The 21,131-nt window shown below is 38.6% G+C and overlaps 1 protein-coding gene across 4 annotated transcripts; it reads left to right on the forward strand.

Moving 5' to 3' along the window:
• The first annotated feature begins 10 nt into the window (after positions 1–10).
• On the forward strand, positions 11–20,898 carry LOC108108298 (tetraspanin-18). 4 transcript variants are annotated; one of them, XM_017216308.1, is made up of 7 exons: positions 11–114; positions 502–585; positions 14,380–14,498; positions 15,044–15,142; positions 16,569–16,697; positions 19,099–19,458; positions 19,523–20,898. In XM_017216308.1, exons 3-7 carry the CDS (start codon positions 14,433–14,435, stop codon positions 19,670–19,672), a joined length of 804 nt encoding a protein of 267 aa, XP_017071797.1. In that variant the 5' UTR covers positions 11–114; positions 502–585; positions 14,380–14,432; the 3' UTR covers positions 19,673–20,898. The 4 variants fall into 4 exon arrangements, with proteins under 4 accessions (XP_017071797.1, XP_017071796.1, XP_017071798.1 ...); XM_017216307.2 differs by having other exon boundaries at positions 52–284; XM_017216309.2 differs by having other exon boundaries at positions 52–258.
• The last annotated feature ends 233 nt before the right edge of the window (positions 20,899–21,131 follow it).

Raw genomic sequence — 21,131 nt, forward strand, 5'->3', positions numbered from 1 at the left:
CAGTTACGAGCAGCTCGGCAGCTTGGCAGCTGAGCAGTTGAATAGCAAAAAACGGTTTCAGTTCGAAAGCAAGCTTCCAAGCAGACGGTCGCCGATTCCAAGCCGCAGCTGAAAGTGAGTTACGAGTGAGATTTAAGCCACGATTCGAGTCGAAGTGAGTTGAGTACCGAGTGCAGTTATCGTGGTCGGTGCCTGGAAGCCAAAGCATCCAATAACACACCCTACGCTCTCTTCTCGGGTCCCAGTTTCAAGCCATCGGTGCGTCTCTATCCGGATTTCGCTGTGTGCGTGATTATTTTGTGTATAATTTTTTGCGCGCGCTCAATCAAAACAGTGCTGCGTACTCCCCGTTTACTTACACTCTAGTCCCCCCAGCATCAACAATATTTACCAAAAAAAAAATACAAAATAAGAGAAAAAAGATTACCATACAAGTGTTGTGCCCCTTTTTTTCGCTTTACCAAAGTTCTCAAATATTCAAATATTCCGGAATCATTGCAGTTTGATATATCCAGTGGGTCGTAAATCTTCGACGAACCGTAAATTATTAAATAGCTCGCTACGTAGCGTGCTCATATTTTACAGGTAAGTTTTTGCCTTAGTTTCTGGCAGTGCGCATATATCTCAAAATATATAAAAAAAAAGAAACAACATTTACGATATAAGAAAGAGCGAGTGCTACTGTTCCCAGAGAAAAGGCAGCCAGCCACCTACCAAAAAACACCACCCACCCCACGCCCTTGGGCATCCCATCATCATCCGGGCCCAGCCCTCGACCATCCGCTTTGTTGATACGCACACACACACTTTTTGCGTCGCTCCTTCGTCAGCTCCTGCTCAAACTTACCACCCGCCCCCCTTTTTTTTTTTGATTGCTGATGCTGCCCCCACTCCGCTCCTGGATTCCCTTTTGCGCTCCTGCTCTATACGATACCGTTGCCTTTTGGGGCCGCTGCCCTGGCATCTGTGCCACTTTTCAATTGCGCGGCCTTTCTTTATGTTTATCACTAATTCTACCTTGCCTCTCCAATCGGCAGACAGGGAGAGAAATAGTAGTGTTGGTATTTACAGTTCTGAATGGGATCCTGTTTTTGGAGTGCCAACTTGACAGTTTTAATGCCCTACCTTGAAGAATTTTCTGAATTGTTAAATAATAAATACGACTTTCTAAAAATACTAAAGAGGAGCTAATTTAATAGGATAGTATTAATTATATTTTCTTTTAACATTTTCGAAAAATTTTGGTATATCAAATATTTGTTAAAGTGTATCTGCAGTGAAAGGTTCCCTTTTTGCAGTTCCCTCTGTCTCTCTTGTTCCTTTTGTTGTGGACTGTGTAAATTTTTGTGCAATTTCTTCAGCTCCACCGCCATTCGCTTTTTGATCTTGAAAACATGCTGACTCCGAGTTCTTCTCTCCCCTCTTAAGCAACCTGTACGCTCCGCGAGAGTTACGAACAAGTTTGTCAGGAAAACCAATAAAGCAAGTAGAATTGCTTATTGGAAATGAGCAAAGAACGAGACGGGCATACTAGGTAGCCAAAAGAGAGAGAGAAAAATCCCACAAATCTTGTATTTGATATCATGGTAAATGGGGGAATGGGGCTACGAGGCTGATTATGATTACTTTCGAGAACTTGCAGACTCACTTTTATTTCGTTAGTTTATTTTCTCGACAAATTTACCAATTAAAAAAAGGTTTATCTCTGCACGGAAATGTGGAAAATTATATAAACATTACGTGACTGTAAATTCATGTTTGATATTAATCTTTTAATCAGTCTGACAACAGCCTGAATTAGTAACATTTAAGAGTGGCATAAAAAAAGAATCAATTTATTTCGCTAATAAATTGAATTAAATCGAAACCTGAAATTGAGTGTGCGAAATTAATTGCTCCAATAGGTTATAAATTTATTAAAAAACGAAGTATTTTAAAAATGTATTTCAATTTGACATTAAACAACGAATATTTCACGAAGTCCCTTGATTTTTCAGATAAAAGTAGCCGCAAGCATTGTTGACAGTTTCATAAATATTTAAAAGTTATTTTGAAATGCAAGCTAATTAAATATTTAAAGCCTGTTGGACTACAAAACTCCAGGGGAATTTATTAAAAAGTAGTAAAAAGAGACTAGAAGGCAAATATCAATTTAAATTTACAAAGAACTAGCAATCAAAATGGGTTTTCAATGGTTTTCATTCATTTTATAAGAAACATATTTATTTCCTTAAAAGATTCCTGCAAAACTACAAACTACTCTTTCCTCTCTAGTAACTCCTTGAAGGTCTAGTAGCATTTAGCATCCTATCACCTAACTTACATCTCCATAGCCTGAGGATTTGGCAAAGCACCTGCCAATGGGTATTGAGAAATTGGCTTAAAAGTGGCTCCTCCGAGCTTCCTATCTGGTGGATAAATGGAAATCCAAAAGGGTAACAAATCACTGAAACTAGCTTAAGCAGGTGATGAGCTAAAAAACCAATGTTTGTACATCACCGAGGCAGACTTGTAAAGGTGCAAACTGCACCTGCAAACTGGGTGGCTAGCCCGTAACTTGGGCAAACATTTGAGGGTTTTCTTTTTTGGCTCAAATCGAAGGCGTGACAAAACGATTCGCAGCATTTTGAAAAACCGTTAAGACCTCGTGTTTGCCAAGCCAACCCGTTTTGGCCGACAGAACTTGGTCTAAAGAGTTGGCCAAACTTTCCATTGGGAAATCACAGGTGAGCGCACGCTAATGCACAGCCAAAAAGGCAATAACTCAATTGGCAAATATCCGCAGCAGTCGCAGAACCATGAAGCTGACTTGCCGAAATGTGCAACATACATTTGTAACTCAATTAGTGGAATAAGAGCAGGCAGTTTGGTTGTGGTGAACGACGCCTTGGTGAGCATGGCCAATGGATTTATCATATAGAGTAGAGCTGAAAACCCTTCATTTATACACCCCTCGATCTATATATTTAGCCCCCAAAAACTCGATGTTAAGTGCCATTCCAAGGTGAACTAGCCACCCTGAACAGGGCCAAACTGGACAGTATCTGTATCTGTATATCTGCAGGTCCACTAAAATAATGTATCTGCATCGTGTTACGAGTTACTACGTGTTGCGCATGCGTTGTCTCTGCATATTTTATGGTAATTCGAACTTGATCCATTCGCCAGCCGCCTTGGACTTTCACACAATATATATCTAACCATATATTAGCCACCCTCGAATGGTGTTCTTCGCTGGTCCGGTGGAATTTCCCACAACCATCTTGTATTACATTGGTCTTTCTGTTTGTGGCTCGAATTACCACCGGCTTGGTGGCAAGTTCATTGCTTCTGGTCGGTGGTCGATGGTCAGTGGTGGCAATTAAAATCAAACCAACAATTCTTCACCCGGCAACACTTCATTCCAGCATTAGATCTCCGCCTATTTGGCTTAAATTGGCCTGCACTTTCAGCGGAAACCGACAGTCAACAAAGTGCACATATTTCGAATGGCTGTCCCCACTGTGATTTGCGGCAATTGTCCGGCCATCTGGTGTATCCAACCGACCATCCGCCTTGGGCCTGGGATACTTAATAGCCCTGGCTATATCTGCGGCTTTCCACTCCGATCGATTCCGATGCCTAGTTACTTTGTCATTGTCTCAATGCAACAATAGTCAATCCCAGTCCCGGAGTCCCTAGTTGACCATTTCGCAAACGTTTCTATCGTCAATGTAAACTGTCATTGATTTAAGTTAATTAAAAACTTTATGCCAGCTTGGTTAAAGCCGAGCAAAGGAAAGGGAGAAAACTAATCGTGTTGCACTGTAAAAAAGAGATTTATATGCTTAAGTCGCTTTGAGGTTGCATTTTTGTGGTGTTTCTTAAAAAGGTTTTTGTTAATTTTAAGACAGTATAACTAATTTGAAAAGCTAATAACAGCTTAAAGCTTAAATGCTAAGTCATAAAATATACATTTATGTGTACTTTTAATCAGGGACTTAAAATCATTGAACTAACTATTGAGATGCATTTGGCTCCTTGAAATCACAAGAGATTGATTGATTGTTTGACAAGTCTTTGCATATTAGAAAGTGCAACTACTTCTGGCTTAATTAAACTCCCAGGGCAAGGCTTAGTTGTCATGAAAAGTCTGTGATTAAAACCTATGTTTGATAGGAAAACCAAAAGCACAACCAAAGAGAAAATCTTCTTATGACATGTATAATTTCGCCCTTTAATCATAAACTTAATTCGTAATCTCCGCTCGCAGCCCTTGGCAATTTTCCCATCGGTGTCTCTATGGCCCATTTTTTCATTTCTTATGCCCAGCAGGTGCACATAAGTATTTCCCCGACACATGATTAATGAACCGAAACTAGTAATAACTGCACGCATTGTCTGGGAAGCCAAAAAGAAAAAAAATCAAAATAAAACGGACTGTAAAATATGTTTACTTTCGCAAGCCATGAAAATCTCCAGACAGCAGCAAAAATAACAACAATTAAATGGGAAAAAAGATTGTGACGATTGCGCAATTGGAAATGCGTAACTTTGATTTCTGGAAAAGGGGAAAGTCCAAAGCGGGGAAGCTACCAGCAATTAACGCAGTTACCCACTTTAATCGATGATCACCAATCGCCCACCGAACTCGGAAGCCCCCAATCAAGACTGACATTATGTTTTTATTTGTGTTAACCATTTGTAATTGATTGAAATGTCGACGTGGATCGAGTGTGCGTCTTAAGTTCATTTTGAAATCATGTTTACCTTTTCGTTTGTCTCTTTTTTTTGGGGGGGAGGAGTGAAGAAAGAAAACAAAAGTGAAAGTCCAAATATGCAAGGCAACGTGCTGCTGCAACAATGCATATTAATTTAGTTTTTTGTTTTATTTTTGTGATGGCAGCACGCCTCTGGGTATTATTTTCGGAATTTTCTTTGTCTTTCGCATATGCAAAACGATTAACGCCGAAAAGCGCGTTGGCAATTGTTTAGCCAAACTTACCCCACCCTCTCTTGGCCAAATGCCTATGTCTGGCTCAAAAGAAGCAGACAAATGTTTACTTTAGTTTTTAACTTTATTTTTAAGCTGATGCAATTGGCCTGTTACGCAGCATGTGTGTGTGTGTGTGTGTGTTGGACAAATTTTGGGGATACAAAAGCATAGCAGGTGGCTGGGCAAGTTTGTTGGGGATTTGATTTTGGACTCTAGAGCAGCCGTTCAGTTTGCCTATTTGGTTAAGTTTTATTTGCTATCAATTTGGACAGAGCTAGCCGATTGCATAAGTTAGTTTAGGAGCTTGTGAAGTAATTTAAACTATAATTCATTTTAGATCTTTAATTGGAAAGTAAATTAAAAATTTACCTAGTTAATCCCTCTCGTGTCGTGTTTAAAGAAAACTTCTTGATCTCCTGACTTCTCAAGCTCTTTTCTTCATAAGATGTGTGAAATGCTGTAACTTATTACCTTATCTCGCAGAAACTATAAAGAATGTTTAATCTGAAGCATAAATCTTAAGTGCAGATTCTATCAGGCAGGCATAAATGCAGCCCTTTTTTGTGCGGCTGGCCCTTGGTTCTAACAGGCTTGCAGGAAGTAGTAAGTCTGCCTCCGTTATTAGATAAGTTGCACTGTACCCGGGAGTCAGAGTCGGAGTCACAGTCTGGGGGGTGGGCCTGGAATTACGAACGTCATCAAAAAACTTCCCACATAAATTTATCCAGCTAGGGCTGGGATATATGCGCGTACACTGGTACTCTCGCCGAGCGATGCGATATTTCATAGTTGCATAGGCGGTGGCAAGCACTTTGTGTGTGCACTTTTTTCATCATTTTCTTTTTCGTTTTTTGTATTTTTCACTCCCATGCGTTGGGAGTAGCATGTGTATCTATCTATCTATGGTTTTTCCAGAGCCAACCGAACTGAAAAACTTGCCCCACAGCCGAATGAGTAGAGTGAGCTTGCTAAATATCGAATTGAGAAGCATTGATTGCACTGGCCATATTGCCAAATGGCCAAAACGTTGAATTGTCTTGGCCAACACGACATGGAGTTACGGAAAATTATCTTTCCATGCGGCAGGAGAAGGAGGAAGTGCCAAAGGTTGTGAATGTGAAAGTTGAGCTTGGCCAAAGGAGATGGGCGCATTAGCCGCAAGCAAGTTAAGCGCATTGAACTTGGCCCCCTGGGGGTCTCCCAAAAGAAAGTTAAATGAGTTAAGTAACGAAGCGAAGATAGTCAAAGTCAACACACGATCCTCCGTTTTCACACTTGAGCTTGCGTGTGGATGCAACTGTCACTGCAGATAGTCATGTATCTGCCAGATACTTATTTCATTTAAATATATGAAAAGTGTGAGAGGTGCTGCCGCTGCTGTTGCTCGTTTAAGGCCGCAATTTGCGCCCCGTGACTCGAAATGTGTATTATCTAAATCTAGGGGGCACCTTAATGCCTCGTGAATCTCTCTCTAAGCATCTGTTTAGCTCGTTGGTCCGCCCACGCAGAAAATTGTTGCCCAAAAAAAAAAGGGTAATATGTGTGAGTGTGAGTGTGTGTGTGTGGACAACCCGCAACTTTAATGGAAATTTATTTGCATCTGTTATGAATTGAAGTGACAGCGGGCGTTGGTTATGCTCTTTTGTCTCTCTCAAATACAGGAAATTGTCGCTCCACACAGCACACACGGCGTATGTGTAATATCGCGCTATAACAATGGCTTATGAACTCTAAATTGGAAAAAATAAAACAAAAAAAACAAATGGGAAATATGTAGGGACTGTCTGTTAAATAGCACAATTGAAGTGGGATTTTTATATTTAAAGTTGGGATATAGGAAGTCGGGGTGTAAATTGGGGGTTCCCTTAATCAAGTAGCTCTGATTATTTATATAAAAGTATAGCTTATGTACTTTTTAATGAGTTTAACATAAAGAAAATATGTCCAGAAGGAGGTAGAAAGTTCTTAAATATTGTATTACCTTAACTTGCTATATAATCCAAAGCTGACTTAAGGTTGTAACAATCATAAAGACATTCCAAGTACAAAACTCACTGCCTCCCCCTCCAAGTTCTCTCAAATAAAAACCTGCCGAAGAACCCTCAGAAGTCTGTCATTCTTGGCAACTTATTTATATGCATAGGTTATATAACTTGACTCCCTATTATTATTCCAAAGTTTTGTGTTTTTGGTCCAACTTTGATTTGACTTTGCCGCCTCTTTCTTCTGCCTTTGTTTATCTTTGTCGAAACGCCTCATTATGCTATGCAAACAGTGAAAATTTAAGGCATTTCATCGGTTTATTTTATTGATGAAAAGTGAAAAAACCAGTAACAATAAAGCGAAGGCAGGCAGGCAGAGACAAAGACAAATCATTTGCCAGCCAGCTCATTATGGGCTAAATAAATGTAAGTGTGTCAACCTCGTTCAAGTATGTAATTCAGACTGACAGATACAGATACATCTACAGATACAGATACATCTACAGATATAGTACATTTACCCGTCTTGCTGCTTAACTGGAGCAATGAGCAACAGAGCCAGAGAGACATTGAACAAATTCTGGTTCTCAGCTCAGCATTTCACTTTCCACAAAAAGCCCAGCCAGAAACTGAATAATTAAAAACGAAAAAATTAATAAAGAACTGGAGTGGGTAGCTCGAGGGCGTTGAATCTACTCAATTAAGTAAAAATATATCTTTATGTATATGCAAAGTTTCTTTTCTTTGTCCACAACGTTGGTAATTGGCCCCAAATAGTTTCATTTTTCCCCTTTCCCCTTCCACCATTTTGATATTTACCTTAAAGTAGGTCAGTGTCTGAAATGCTATTCGACTCGACTGCTCGCGTTCTTGACAAAAATTTGATGCATAAGCTAAATTATTTGGGTGGGTCAAATAATTTGCGTTGGAAGTAGGAAAAGCACTTTAATTACCATGTTTGATGTCAAGTTCTTTAGAGTTATGTTGTTATCAAAAATGAATACAGTTTTCCATCTCTTTTTATCAAAAAGAAACAAAGTTTTTCATAAGATATAGCCAAATATCTACTCTTAATGGAATGTTTCTATCATAACTTCTTTTTATCTCAAGAATTTAATAAACTTTTTGCATTCTGTCAGATATCTTCCTCGCAAAATCTTTGCAAACTAATTTATGTGCCCGCAAAGTTCATCAATATTTCGACATTCTTTGATTAAAATCTTTCAGTAAATTGAAGTTTTGATATTTTACCTATTTCGTAGAAAAGTTGTCAAAGCCATTTGCATATCAGCTTCTCTGCTCTTACCACTTTTTCGTAATCAAATCTGGAGTAAAACTTTTGAAAATTTCCTCAGCCAACTGGAAATAAATTCGCAAAAATGTATCGCATAACTCTGCTAAATGGCCAGACGTGTCTGGGTCTCTGGTGGCCGGTTGGCTATAGTAGTTGGCTGGCTGGTTGGTTGGTTGGTTGGTTGCTTGGTGACAACCCGCCGGCCTGGCTAAAAGATCTGGGTGCGACATTGTGAGAAAAGGTTAACAAAAATGGTGAATGTTGAATCTGATTTGAGGTTCTATTGTTTCTGAAATAAACCCTTAAGTTTTATACTTTTATAGACTAAGATAGAACTTATTAATACCCATACCCATATCATGTACTACACTACAAATTTCCCTCAGTGTGGCTGCTGTGTTGCTGCTCTCGTAACACGAGTCACGAGTGGGCGGCATAGGCGTGGCCGGGGGGAATTGGGACTGGGGCGTTGCCATCTGCGCTCGCTTATGGCACACGGCTTGGTCCAATGCACATGGTCCAAACGAAGCTGTCAGGTGTTAAATTGGCAAGCCATCAAATGGCAGCAAACATGGCAACAAACATCGCCGAAGCGAAGACCATTGACCTAAAAAGACGAGCGGAGTCAGACAAAGGGGCTAACTCTTCAACTCGAAGACCTTAGACTGGGTTTTGGGTTTTGGGCTCTTCAACTTCGTCTCGTGCCAGAGCCCACTAATTATGTCAAATTAACGCACTTCATGTGATTATATAAGCAAACTAACGAAAAACTAACAGCCAGAGTTGAATGACTTTGCAAAGTGAGAAATGAAGTTAACAAAACTGAATTCCAAGCGACATTCAATTAGCTTTATGTTAGGTGCTGTCACCTCGTAAGATTCATTTAATTAGACCTTTTTAAGGTGACATTTTTGGCATCGTCCTGTTGTAAATTCTGAAAGCCTTTGCCTTTATGTAAATTTTCTGAAAAATTTGTTACCGCTTCAAAGGCTAACCAAGTTACTTGGCCGGCTTTTCTTGTTTTTGTTTTTGTGCTTTTATATTTGCATTAATTAAGCGAAATTTATAAATAAATTGATTGTGTAGCTCGTGCGGCGGTGGAAAAGAAACAACAACAGCCGTCAATATTGCGCTATATTTTGCTCAATTAATGGGTTTTTATTCCAGTTGGATAAGTTTCGGTTTTAAAGCCTTTTTTTTATAGGGAACACAAATTTAGCAATCAGCGGAGACAAAGAAAAAAGGCAAATTGTTGGGTCAACAAGGGACAGCGTTTAAATCAAAAGCGATGATTATATTTAAATTTTATGGATTGGAAAAATATGATATGCAATATAAAAGGAAATAATTTGATTTAATTAATAAAAATGAAGTTTTAATTAGGCAATCAGTCATATACCTTTTGGAAAAATTATTAATTGCAAAGTTAAATGCCTTTTATGGTGTAGAAAGAAACTTTCCGACAGTCTTTGGTAAGCGTGATTTATTGAGCGTGAAATGGCTTACTTTGAAGTTTAAACAAACAAGCGAATGTCTAGGAATGTCTAAGCAAATAATTAAAAACTTTATTGCTAAATTTAAGTAATAGCAAAACGAGCTTGAGAGTTAAGAAGTGAAAGTAACAAATAGATTAGGTTCAAGCCCTTTCAAAAATAGTAAATATCTTATAATAACTTCCCTAGCAGATATTCCACTCATCTCTAAAGTTAAAATAATAAAATTTCTTATGTGAATAATATAGTTTAGTCCTCATCCAATCACCTCTATTTTATATAGCTTCCCCCCAAGCTGATTTAGACATTAACATTCCACTTACTATAACCGTTTATAAATGGTAGTTTAGTAGTTCCCACACATCAAGCCACTACCAGCGCCTAGGAAAGCCACTCTCATATGCATACTTAAGATCTTGAGGGAACGGGAACGGGTGGTTTGGTGAGCCCAAAGCCACCACCCACCTGCATTTAAGTACTGCTCTGGAGAGTGAGGTGACCCAATTGAGGCTTATTACTCCATAATTTAATTACCCCAAGCTTGGGAGCTATGATTGGCGGAGGATGGAGAGAGAGAAAACCGCAGCTGAAGAACGGAAAACAGAGAATTTCTCACGCTTTGACAGATAGAAAAGTGGCTCTGTGGTTCTGCGGCACTTTTGGTTTCGAGCGTGATGAGTTTTTCTTTTTTTCTTCTCCTCCTCGATTCCTATTTCACATTTCCCCAACTCCCCAGCTAGCCAATCAAATCAGAATCGAAGAGCTGAGCGGAGAAAAATGGATAACGGGCAGGGGAGCAGGGAAACAGAAAGCATTGGCAATAAATAAAAATTTCTAAATTCTTGGCAAGCCAAACGAACGTGACAAGTGTGAACATTGTATAAAATATATGCTTGTATGTGATGTGAGAGTGCATCTTGGAGTGGGGAAATGACATTGCCAGTCGAAAAGTTATGGCCAAAAAGGTTTCGACAGCCTTTCCACAGTTCAAGCGCAACTCCATTTCCCCCTTGACTTTTTCCTCTTCTTTTTTTTTTTTTTTTTTAATTAATACAAGTTACGACTTTCTTTAACCCATTTTGACGTCGACCTGCAAAAACAAAAAAGAGCAAGAAAATAACTTCCAGTCCCACAATCGAGACCCGCTCGAATTTCCTTTTTGCAATAGAAAATGCTTTAATCACCGTCGTTGCGATACCAAAATAAAAAAAAAATGTGCATTGTTTTGAGAGCTCTTTGAGAGGCTCCCTAGACTTCCACGAGCCACTTCCACATCCACAGCAGCCGGTAAAACAAAACTTTCTACGGCTAAAAAATGCTGTACGAGCATGTGCAGGCATTTAATTACGCAAATAATAAACAAAGCCTGTATCAAAATCCAAATGCAAGTCAGCTACGGGGGCTATAAATTTGTAATTTATTTGCACTTTTTCTTTATTTTTTTTTGCTGTATATTAAACTTTGTATATATCTGTTGATATATATTATACATAAACAACTTTGAACAAGATTTACATCGATATCTGCCCACATCACCTGTTTAACGAGTGGGTTGGTCTTTGGTTTTAATATTTAAAGTAATCTTTTTTGAGATTTATTCCATCTTATAGGTAACTTATGGCTTGTATATTAACAACATTTTCCTTATAAAATCAACTTAGGCCTTTCCCTTGAAAACATCCTACCTAATTCATATTTGTTTTATGAAAATTTAATATTTTCTTCATCAGATATTTGAGTTTCCAGCTCACACATACTCCTGCACATCTATCTAAAGTAGATCTTCAGACTTAATATTTGAGTTTGATGAAATGCTGATGCTGAGCTTGCTGAATTTTTGCCAATATTTTGCATGTGCCACTTGAAAGTTAATTACAAGATTTGGCTCTCTTCTACCAGTATGTATAAGTATGTGTGTTAGCCATGTAAGAGCATGAGTGTGTGTGTCTGTGTGTGTGTGCTAATGGCAAGCTTTTGAATTTTGTATGGGCTCATATATGCTCATGGGCGTCGAGAAACCAGCAGCAGCGGCGGCTTAGTGGCTGGCTGCTGGCTGCTGGGAAGCTTTTCCGCTTTTCCACTCAGCCGGAGAATTAATTAAAGCTCAGAGTCGAACTGCAGCATTAATTTATAGATAAGGGCAAAGGTTGAAATGTTTTCAGATTCAAACTGGAAGGGAAACTCTTAAAGAAATGATTATTGCAAGAATTTGTCATGTGAATTAAATTTAATTTAGAATTTAAAGGCAGTGCCAATATTTACATTATTTTTATGAAATTTTTTAAAGCAATGTCTGTTATCAAACCCAATCAGGTTTGAGGTTTATGCAAATCGAAATCGAAATCACCTGGGATAAAATTCAAATTAGAATGCAAATTTTAATAATTTTTAGATACCGCATCTCCGGCCGCAAAAAAAAAAAAAAAAACAGACTTGGCCGTCAATATTGGTAAACAATGGCCCGTGTTTTCGACTAAGCCCCGTATTATAAATTCAATGTCACAGCCATTAAGCACTGTATGCACATCCGTTAGGCAGTCATTTGCATGTCTTATCACCAGAAAATTTAAACTAATTTAAAGCCAGCGCCAGAGCCAGGGCTGGGCTGTCTAAAACAATGGAAAAGCAATTAAAAATTTTGTGATAAAGTTTTGTTGTGCGTTGAAGGGTTCTCAGTGAAGGGGGATGAAAATGGATGAAATGGAAAAATGTTGGAGGGTTGTGGGGGATGTGGCGCCCACACAAACACTGGCTTATGTGTGTGTATGTAGGTCCCTAGAGCGTTTTGCATTCAAGTACTTTATGCACTCAGTGCTGGCTCTGTGGGTTAAAAGTTAAGGCTGAAATAATAGCTCTATGTTTTTTAAAGGTTTTCTAAGTTTAAATTAAACTGAGTTCCGATTTTTATAATAAAGTTCATAAAAAGATTGTTACCAGTGAAATGAATTTAAAAGTTATTTAGGTATTCTTTAAAGATGTTTTCCTTTCTAACAATTATTTTAATAATGCCTTAGAAGCTCTTCACTAATTTTAGACCCCAAAGCCGTTGTCATAATAACCTGTAGAATACCAGAAATTTGACAAGTTAAGTGCTATTTCGCTGACCGCAGCTGTGTGGGTGTGCGAACACAATTACATTTTGGCCAAAACATCATTAGGATGCCTGCAACGAGGGGGCAGTGAAGGTAGGGGATGTAGATCTGGGCTTTTACCGGGCTCAAAGGGACCAAAAAGCAAAAAAGAATGAGAACAAAAATGTTGGCAAGGAAAATGTTTGCCCGTCGCCGCGACTTGGCAACAGAACAGCATCGAGAAACTGGGAAACTGAGGGCTTAGCTCCGCTGCCGAGTGCTCTACTTTTCCAACTTCAATAGCTCGTGACATTGTTTGTGTGTGTGTGTGTGTGTATAGGTGTATATACATATATTTACCCAAATAACAACGCACATATGTACAGAACTTGACTCAAACCAGCTGCCAAGAACAACAACTACCACAGCAGCAGCAGCAGCAACATCTGAAAAGAAAAGTGCTAAGAGCTGGAATGTAGAAAGAGGGAAAAGTGGGAAAGCGGCAGGGAAGCTGTTCTACTGCTAATGAGAAAGTTTACGTGGAACGAGATGATAGAAATTGAGATTCCCGCCGACTCAATGAATTAATGAATGAACGAAAGCTTGTAATTTACTTCTACACTTTTTTTTAGCTTGTTCTGGAAATTAAGGTATCGTTTTATCTAAGCACGACAGGCGGTGTTTTTTTTTGCATATACTAAGGTAGTAATTAATTTAGATTTTAATCGTAGTTACTTGGCTTGTTAAAGAACTTGTTAGGGAGATGAAAAATTCATCCAGGAAGTAAAGGAAGGCGTCTTAGTGACCGTGCTGTTCTCTTTCGGTCTCTTCTTCCTTATTCCGTTATCTTATTCTATCTTATCCTTATTTGTACATGCATTGGTGAGATTTGCTGATCGTGCGAAGAGGACACACATAGCGTTCGTTTGCATGATCTTTATGCAAAAGTAAGGGAGAGGAATATATGTATTGTGCTTACACTGAGTATGCATAGATAAGTTAATGTAACTGTTTGTTACACAGTGTGACCGCCTGCTAAAATTTGTTCTTAAATACGAGGTAGAAAATGTTGTTGATTGTTTAAACTATAAATAGAGATTAGAAATTTATAATAATATAATTCATCTTTAAACTATTTTCAGTACTTTTTAGGGTTTTGAGTTTCACTTTGTTCTAAAAATATTTCCAGGTACTTCAAGCCCTAAAACTTTCTTTTCATCACGAATATTTCGCCTTTTTCTTAAACATTTTTAAAGGGCCAACCTTACATGTTAATTTGCTAGGCACGGGGCACGTACAAACATGGCCGATAAGAAATGCAACCTGGCTAGAAATACACTTTTCTTGTTTATTTACGCTTCTTGGTATTTTCGTTATTATAACGCTTTTTGTTTGTTTTTTGTGACACTTTCTTTTTTGTTTGTTTTGTTGTTTGTGTTTTTTTTTTGGTATGCCCAACGAAGTGTGCGGCACTTAACATGAAATTAAGTAAATTAAGTTAAGATATTTTTTAATTCAATTAGAAACCATACTAAAAGTTAAATTTCTTTTATTGTCTTTGTAGTTGAGAGAGCTCCGGCGGAGGAAAACAGCCCCAAGATTTCGAAAACAACGAAAATGGTCTTCGACTGCGGAGTCTGGTGTGCAAAGTATTTGCTTTGCATATTCAATTTTATATTTTTCGTAAGTATCTGAGGTATCTGAGTATCTGTGTATCTTGATTTATGCATAGGTTGCATATATAGAGGTGCATTTGGTTGCAGATAGAGGTGCGTTGATGTCATGGCATCAAATTCCATTGCAACTCAATCAAGCAAATCTCTGCGCAGGCGCATTTGCTGGTGTTTTTGTTTTTGTTTTTGCGTTTGCATTTTCCCGCATTTTTAGCTTTGTCGGCGGCGGTTCATTGACTTTCTGTTCCGTCGTTCGTCATCATCATCATTATCATTATCATAATCATCATCAGCATAGTCATCATCATCATGTTGATTGCCAAACATCATCATCGGCATTTTCGAATGCAATCAACATGGGCAGGCAACGTCATAATAATAACAATCATCAAACTGCGTTTGCATGTCCAGCGGGGGGAACTTGTGCTTTATGCTTTATGTTTCACTGTAAACACATAAATCCCCGCTACCCACCTATACACACACAGACACACACATATATATTTATGTATATTTATTTTTATTGTGTTTTTTATCCACTTTTTTTTTTTGCAGTTGCTAGGCACAATTATATTTGGCGTTGGACTATGGCTGGCCGTGGACAAGCACTCGCTGATTGCTCTCCTCAAGCTGGTCGAGAGCGAGCGCATTGAGGTAAGACCAATCTTTCAGTTGGGGTTTTTTTTCCCAATTCCCCAATCCTCCGCCCATTCCCGAGGTGAAAGTGTTGACGCAGAAACACCCCCTTTTTTTAGAAAGAGAGAGAGGAGAAGGGGCCCCAAGAAACCGCTGCATTCCAACTCAATTATAACGCAATTTATACGCAATCCATCCAAGTGTGTAATTCACATATCGAAATCGTAGTAAATCAACCCCGAAATATAGATCAACCTAACGTGCAGATGCATGAACAGCGGCCTCTGGAACTATGATTATTAAAAAAAATATAATTATAGAATAAACATGTAGTTTTGGGGGGCCGAAGGGTTGGAGGGAATTTGTTCAGAAAGTAAGGCATAAAAACGCTAATCAAAGTACGCGATGCATTGTGTTGACACGCTGTCTGACAATAGGGGAAGGTTTTTCATTTCACTGTAATTGGGTTGGAAATAGTGGTATCCACTCTATATAAGGCAGTGGGGAATACAATGGAAGTGCGATTAATATATTTTTATAATTATAAGAGTTTAGGAGGAGGAAGTTTGGGATTTGTTTCTTTTGGGACTTTCTTTTTGGTTTAAATTTTTAAAAGGTTGTCACTGAAATCGATTTAAAGTTGAAAAAGTTAAAGAAAATAAATCCATTGCACGGTTATTTAGAGAAAGAAGACTCTAAACTTATTTTGAATAACTTATTTATGAGAATAATTATTTAAAAATAGTTTAAGTTAACAGAGATATATAGAAAATAACTTTAAATTATAAAAATTTACTTTAAAAAGCAATTGATAAACTTCCATAGAGTAGTAGAGAAGTAGTTTATCATTTCCCTAATACCTGTACTCCACAAAAACTTTCAAAAAATGTACAAATCGTGGTTTAAAATGACACAACCCACTCTATCTCCACCCACCCCCGGGGACTTTTCCCTAATTCACACAAATAAACTTTTCCAACTAAACTGAAACTATGACAAATTCCATCAAAAGTTGCATGTTCAGCAGCGTTAACTAAAGTTCTGTGTGTGTGGAGAGGCGCCCCTATCTGACTGACTGGCCGTAAAGGGTTTTTCGCTTTGGAAAAACAAATGAAAAGTTCATGTCCACACACAGGACAGAGCTGGCTAATTGTGGGGTCACCTAGGATAAACATGCAGAAACTAATTGAGAGGCTTTAGCAGGATATCTACATGGAGAAATAGTAGCATGGTCAATGAACTTGCAATGTAGTTTTGAAATATTTAACTCAAATCTACGACAATTGGTGGAAAATATGCGTATAATTCAATTACACCAACGAGGAAGAAGACAATTTTTGGCCAGTTCAAAGTTTAATTACGTATACGCAGGGCAGACATGATCTGCAATTACCCTCAGACATTTCTGACTATTTGTTTCTGGTCTCTTTCGTTTCTATTATAGCAATTTACACAGCCCCAGGCCATAGAGCAGCTGGCCTATGTTCTGCTCGTCATCGGAGCCGTCATGTTCTTCATGAGCTTCTTGGGCTATCTGGGAGCCATGCGCGAGTCCCGCTGTCTTCTGTCGACGGTAAGTGAATGTGGATGGAAATTGGGTTAAAGGTTTGGAGTGGGGCAGTCTAGAGACAGTCCGATTCGAAACTGAAAGTCTAAAAAGGTGTTTTTAAATTATTTATTAACTAAAAGATTAATATTAAGTCTGTATTACTATATTAGTATCGACATCATAAAAGAAGTTAAGATCTAAATTTATAAATTAAACAGACTTTAAGTTATATTTTTACTTCTTACTGATTTAAGTTTAAGCTACAAGTTTAAATATAACCAAAAACCAATTTGTAATAACAATGAATTCTTTAGGTAAAACTTATTTGCCTTCCACTATTGGCTAACTCCCTAACAGTACCGAGACGCATTGTCGCCAAATTTACATTTCCCCTTCCAATCAATGAGTCCAATCAGAGTTTTACGAGCTTGCATCATCGGCTACATTGTAATGGATGACAGACAGGCATACCAAAAGATACAGACAGAAGACACCGAAGATGCACAGCATCGGGATGGGAATCAGCCTGCCAAGCATTCGTTTGCATTTACCAAAAAAAAATCAAAAATAATAAAGAAAAAAGTTTGCCGTTGAAGAGGATTTCCATTTGACTTTGACTCTTGGCTGGAAAAACCATTTGAAGGTGCACTCGAGAGAAAGTTGTACATAGCTATATGGGTATAGGTAAATTATCGTATATAGATAGATATAGATACATCCATATCGTGAGGCCAGGCATGTTTGAACGATTGGTTAAGCGGCGGGTCTCATGGCTGGCCCTCATGGCAAGCCCTTCACTTGGCCATGTCTCTGCGGTCTCTGTGTCTGAGTGGAATTGTAATTTCTCTGGACTAGAAGATAATTTACATTTGCCGAGCTGCCAAGTGGCCGAAGGAGGAGGGGACTTTGGACTTTCTATGGTCGAGAAGTGCTCACTTGGGGCGATTGTGGTAATTAATAAACTGTTTTATCGCAGTTACCAGCATTTTATTTACCCGACAGACGCGCCCACCTTTCTGGGCTTGGCCAAGCTTAATTGCAGTGACAAACAGGTGAATTCAATTTAAGTTAGTGAGCAGAGAGATGTGACGAGGTGGCGAGGGCGAGGGCGAGAAGGGGAAGGGCTTTGCGCATGCGCAACGGTGCCGAACACGCGACCAGCATGCGACCCTCTTGGGTTTTGCACTTAAATTAGCCAAGGCCGTTCGGTTAACGCATCCCAAGGCCAGCATAACTCTTGGTATGGCTAACATGTCTTAGCATTGATTTTTTTTTCCTAAGACAGCATAGGTAACATAGGTAAAAAATAAAAACGACTGCAGGCAGTTAAACGCTTTCAAATCGCTACACTTGGCATGCAAACAAAGTGAAGCTGCTCCACATAGGCCGCAATTTGGTGAGTGAGCTTGCATGTGTATCTGACAGATACATTTGCAGGCGGCGGCTACCAACGCCCACGATGGCTAAACTGAAATGAAATGCTGCCAGGCGTAACAGCCGCAACACAGCTATCTAAAACCGAGCATATCAGGGCAACAACCACAACGACAACGACTGCGACAACATTAGCAAGGCACTGGGAAAAAAGCGTTTGATTAAGACTGATATTAAGAAAGATGTAAACGAACTATAAATGAGAGATAATGGAAAGTAACAAACTTACTAAAAAGCTTTTCTCTAAACCGGATTTATGATACATATTTATTAATATAAAATCCATGTTTTCCGTTTGTTTCTTTTCCTGCATTACTTAGTTAGAATGGCAGAATGAAAAGCCGCAAGAGCTTTTTCGAAAACATGCAACAAAACATTGTGAAATGACCTTCAGCATTTGTGCTGCATGCTGCGACCTCCTACGCCTCCCATCTGCCTTAAAACGCCCATTCGCCCATCCGCCCATCCGCCCCTTCGCCATTTCAACCGTATCTGTATCTATGTATATCTACTCGCAGTCTTTTCCGGCTATGAGTGTGTGTGTGTGTGCGTTTGGGCCAAACTCACCACCAGCGGGCAGGCCGACAAATGCTGCACATTTGGCTCAGGGTCAAATGGCTAGATTTTTCTGCACGGCTCACAAAGTGGCCAACGAATTGGGTCAACGGTGTGAGAGCATTATAAATAAATCAGGCAACCATAACAAGAAATCATTGAATAGATTTATTACGCAATAATCAGCGAATTTATATTTCATTTATGTTTTAAATTGAATTTATTTCGCAATGATGAAGCTATTTATTTTTAAGCAAGGCCAAGGGGAGTTTATTTTTGTTCATTTTTTTCCGTTTTAAAGTGATTATTTTGATATATTAGCTTAATCTTTAATTTTAAAACGCAATGAAAACTGAAAATATACATTTTAAGTATTAAATAAGAAATATATGACTTAGTTTACCGTTTAGTTAACACCTTTTCCTATTCCTTTCAGTACGGCACCTTCTTGATCCTTTTGCTGGTGGCCGAGATCGTTGCCGGAGGACTGGGCGCCTTCTTCAAGGACAAGGTTCGGGCCGAGAGCAAAAACTTCTTGCAGACGACCATCACCAGTTACTCGCTGGGTGAGAATGTAGATGCCACCTCGCTGATGTGGAACCAGCTGATGGGCAACTTTGGATGCTGTGGCATCAATGATTACCGTGACTTCGAGGCCTCACCAGCGTGGGTGAACGGCAAGGGTAACCGCACCATTCCGGATGCCTGCTGCATTCTTAAGGATGTGGCCAAGCTGGTGCCACGCGACGAGGACTGTGTAACCAATCCCAGCGACAGCAACAGTTTCTACAAGAAGGTAAGGAATGAAGTACCTTTTTAAAAGATAAGATTGTTAATGAAAAGTTGTTAACTTCTTTTAGGGCTGCTATGAGGTCTTTACTGAATGGCTGATTCGGCAGCGTGAACTGGTCATCGTGGCCATTGCGGTGGGCATTGTCCATCTGGTCCTCATCATTCTGGCCTTTGCCCTGTGCAAGGCTTTTGCCAAATACAACGACATGCGTCTGTAAATCTCAGATGGCGAGCAAATCAACGGATGTTGTGACAGTTTTCAGAGTTAGAAATGTAGACGTAGGAACGAGCCAAAACAGCAGGACAGTGAAGAGCGACGATCCCTCCTAGAAATCCCTTTAAAAAAAGAAGTAACAAGAAAAACAACACCCTACCGAACACCGCGACGTGCTCAATGGAAACAAAATATAAAATTTCTGCATTTGCCGCATGAAACGGGACAGAGACACTTATACACACAGTTTAATACAGCTCTCTACTCTAACGATAAGCTAAGATCATAGCCACAGCATAATCCATTTACCGATAATATTCAAGATATATTCAAGATGTCTTACAAGAAAAATGTTGCTCAATGTTTTGCCAGCAAGAAAAAGCAGATCTGAAGGAAATCTGAAAGGTTTTACGAATGAAACTCACACCCACTTGGAATATTTATTTGTGAATCTGTTTTGATAGCAGTTTTAGTTGTTAAGTAGAAAACTACAATATCCATATAATATTGTAACTATTTCTTAGTCTATTTACGATTTTGTTATGCAATCAAGGAAGGCGTTCGATCGACAAACCACTCAAAAACATCACAGAAACCACATAAATTAAGTCGCAAGATAAACATACAAATTTGGAGATTGAGCGAACCATGAAATCAATTTTGAATGATAACTTTTAACGAGGCATTAAGTTTGGATGCCGCAAGAAGCATTACGCCCATAATAAAATACAAGTATGCATATACAATACAAAATATCGATTGAAAATGATAAGAAAAGACAACAACAACAACAAAAAATAAACAAACGAAATGGCATTGACATTATACTAGTATGTGTATTAGTTAGTAAGTCTCTAACCTTAAGTTGTAATTTTAGTTGTTTTTGCTATGGCTATCTTCGAGTTTTTAACTACATATGCCGGGGTCATGCGACGTTGTGGTCCCGGTCCTTTTGTTAAAAATGAATGTTGTACATTTTTGAATTCTATATATACATATATAACTATTATTAATGAATATTATATACACGTATGTCTGTAGTTTACTTAATGTACTTTTTGGAAACAGAGCAATGAAAAGCCCTAAAACGAAATCATAAAACTAAAAACAAACTCACACACATAAAAACGGTAAATTTCCCATGAACGCGAGGCAAAAAACCCAATTTAAAGATGTACATTTCTGAACGTGAATGAAAAAGTAATTAAAATAAAGAAAAATTAAATCAAATTTGAAAGGTTTTTTAATTTGCGAAATGCAGCTCTTTCGTGGTTTCATAGCAGTGAGCTTTTGTATGGCACACATAAATACATCTGTTAATAACACCCATCAACTTCTGTTAACCAAATGTTAAGAACAGCTTAAAAGCTCAAGAGAGCAGCCAACTTCAAAATAAATAACAAACCACTTTTGTGCTAGCAATTCGCTATCATTTATTTATGAAAAACATTTAAATATATATA

This window comes from Drosophila eugracilis, unplaced genomic scaffold, assembly GCF_018153835.1.
Source record: "Drosophila eugracilis isolate 14026-0451.02 unplaced genomic scaffold, ASM1815383v1 contig_1825, whole genome shotgun sequence".
Lineage (NCBI taxonomy): Eukaryota > Metazoa > Arthropoda > Insecta > Diptera > Drosophilidae > Drosophila > Drosophila eugracilis.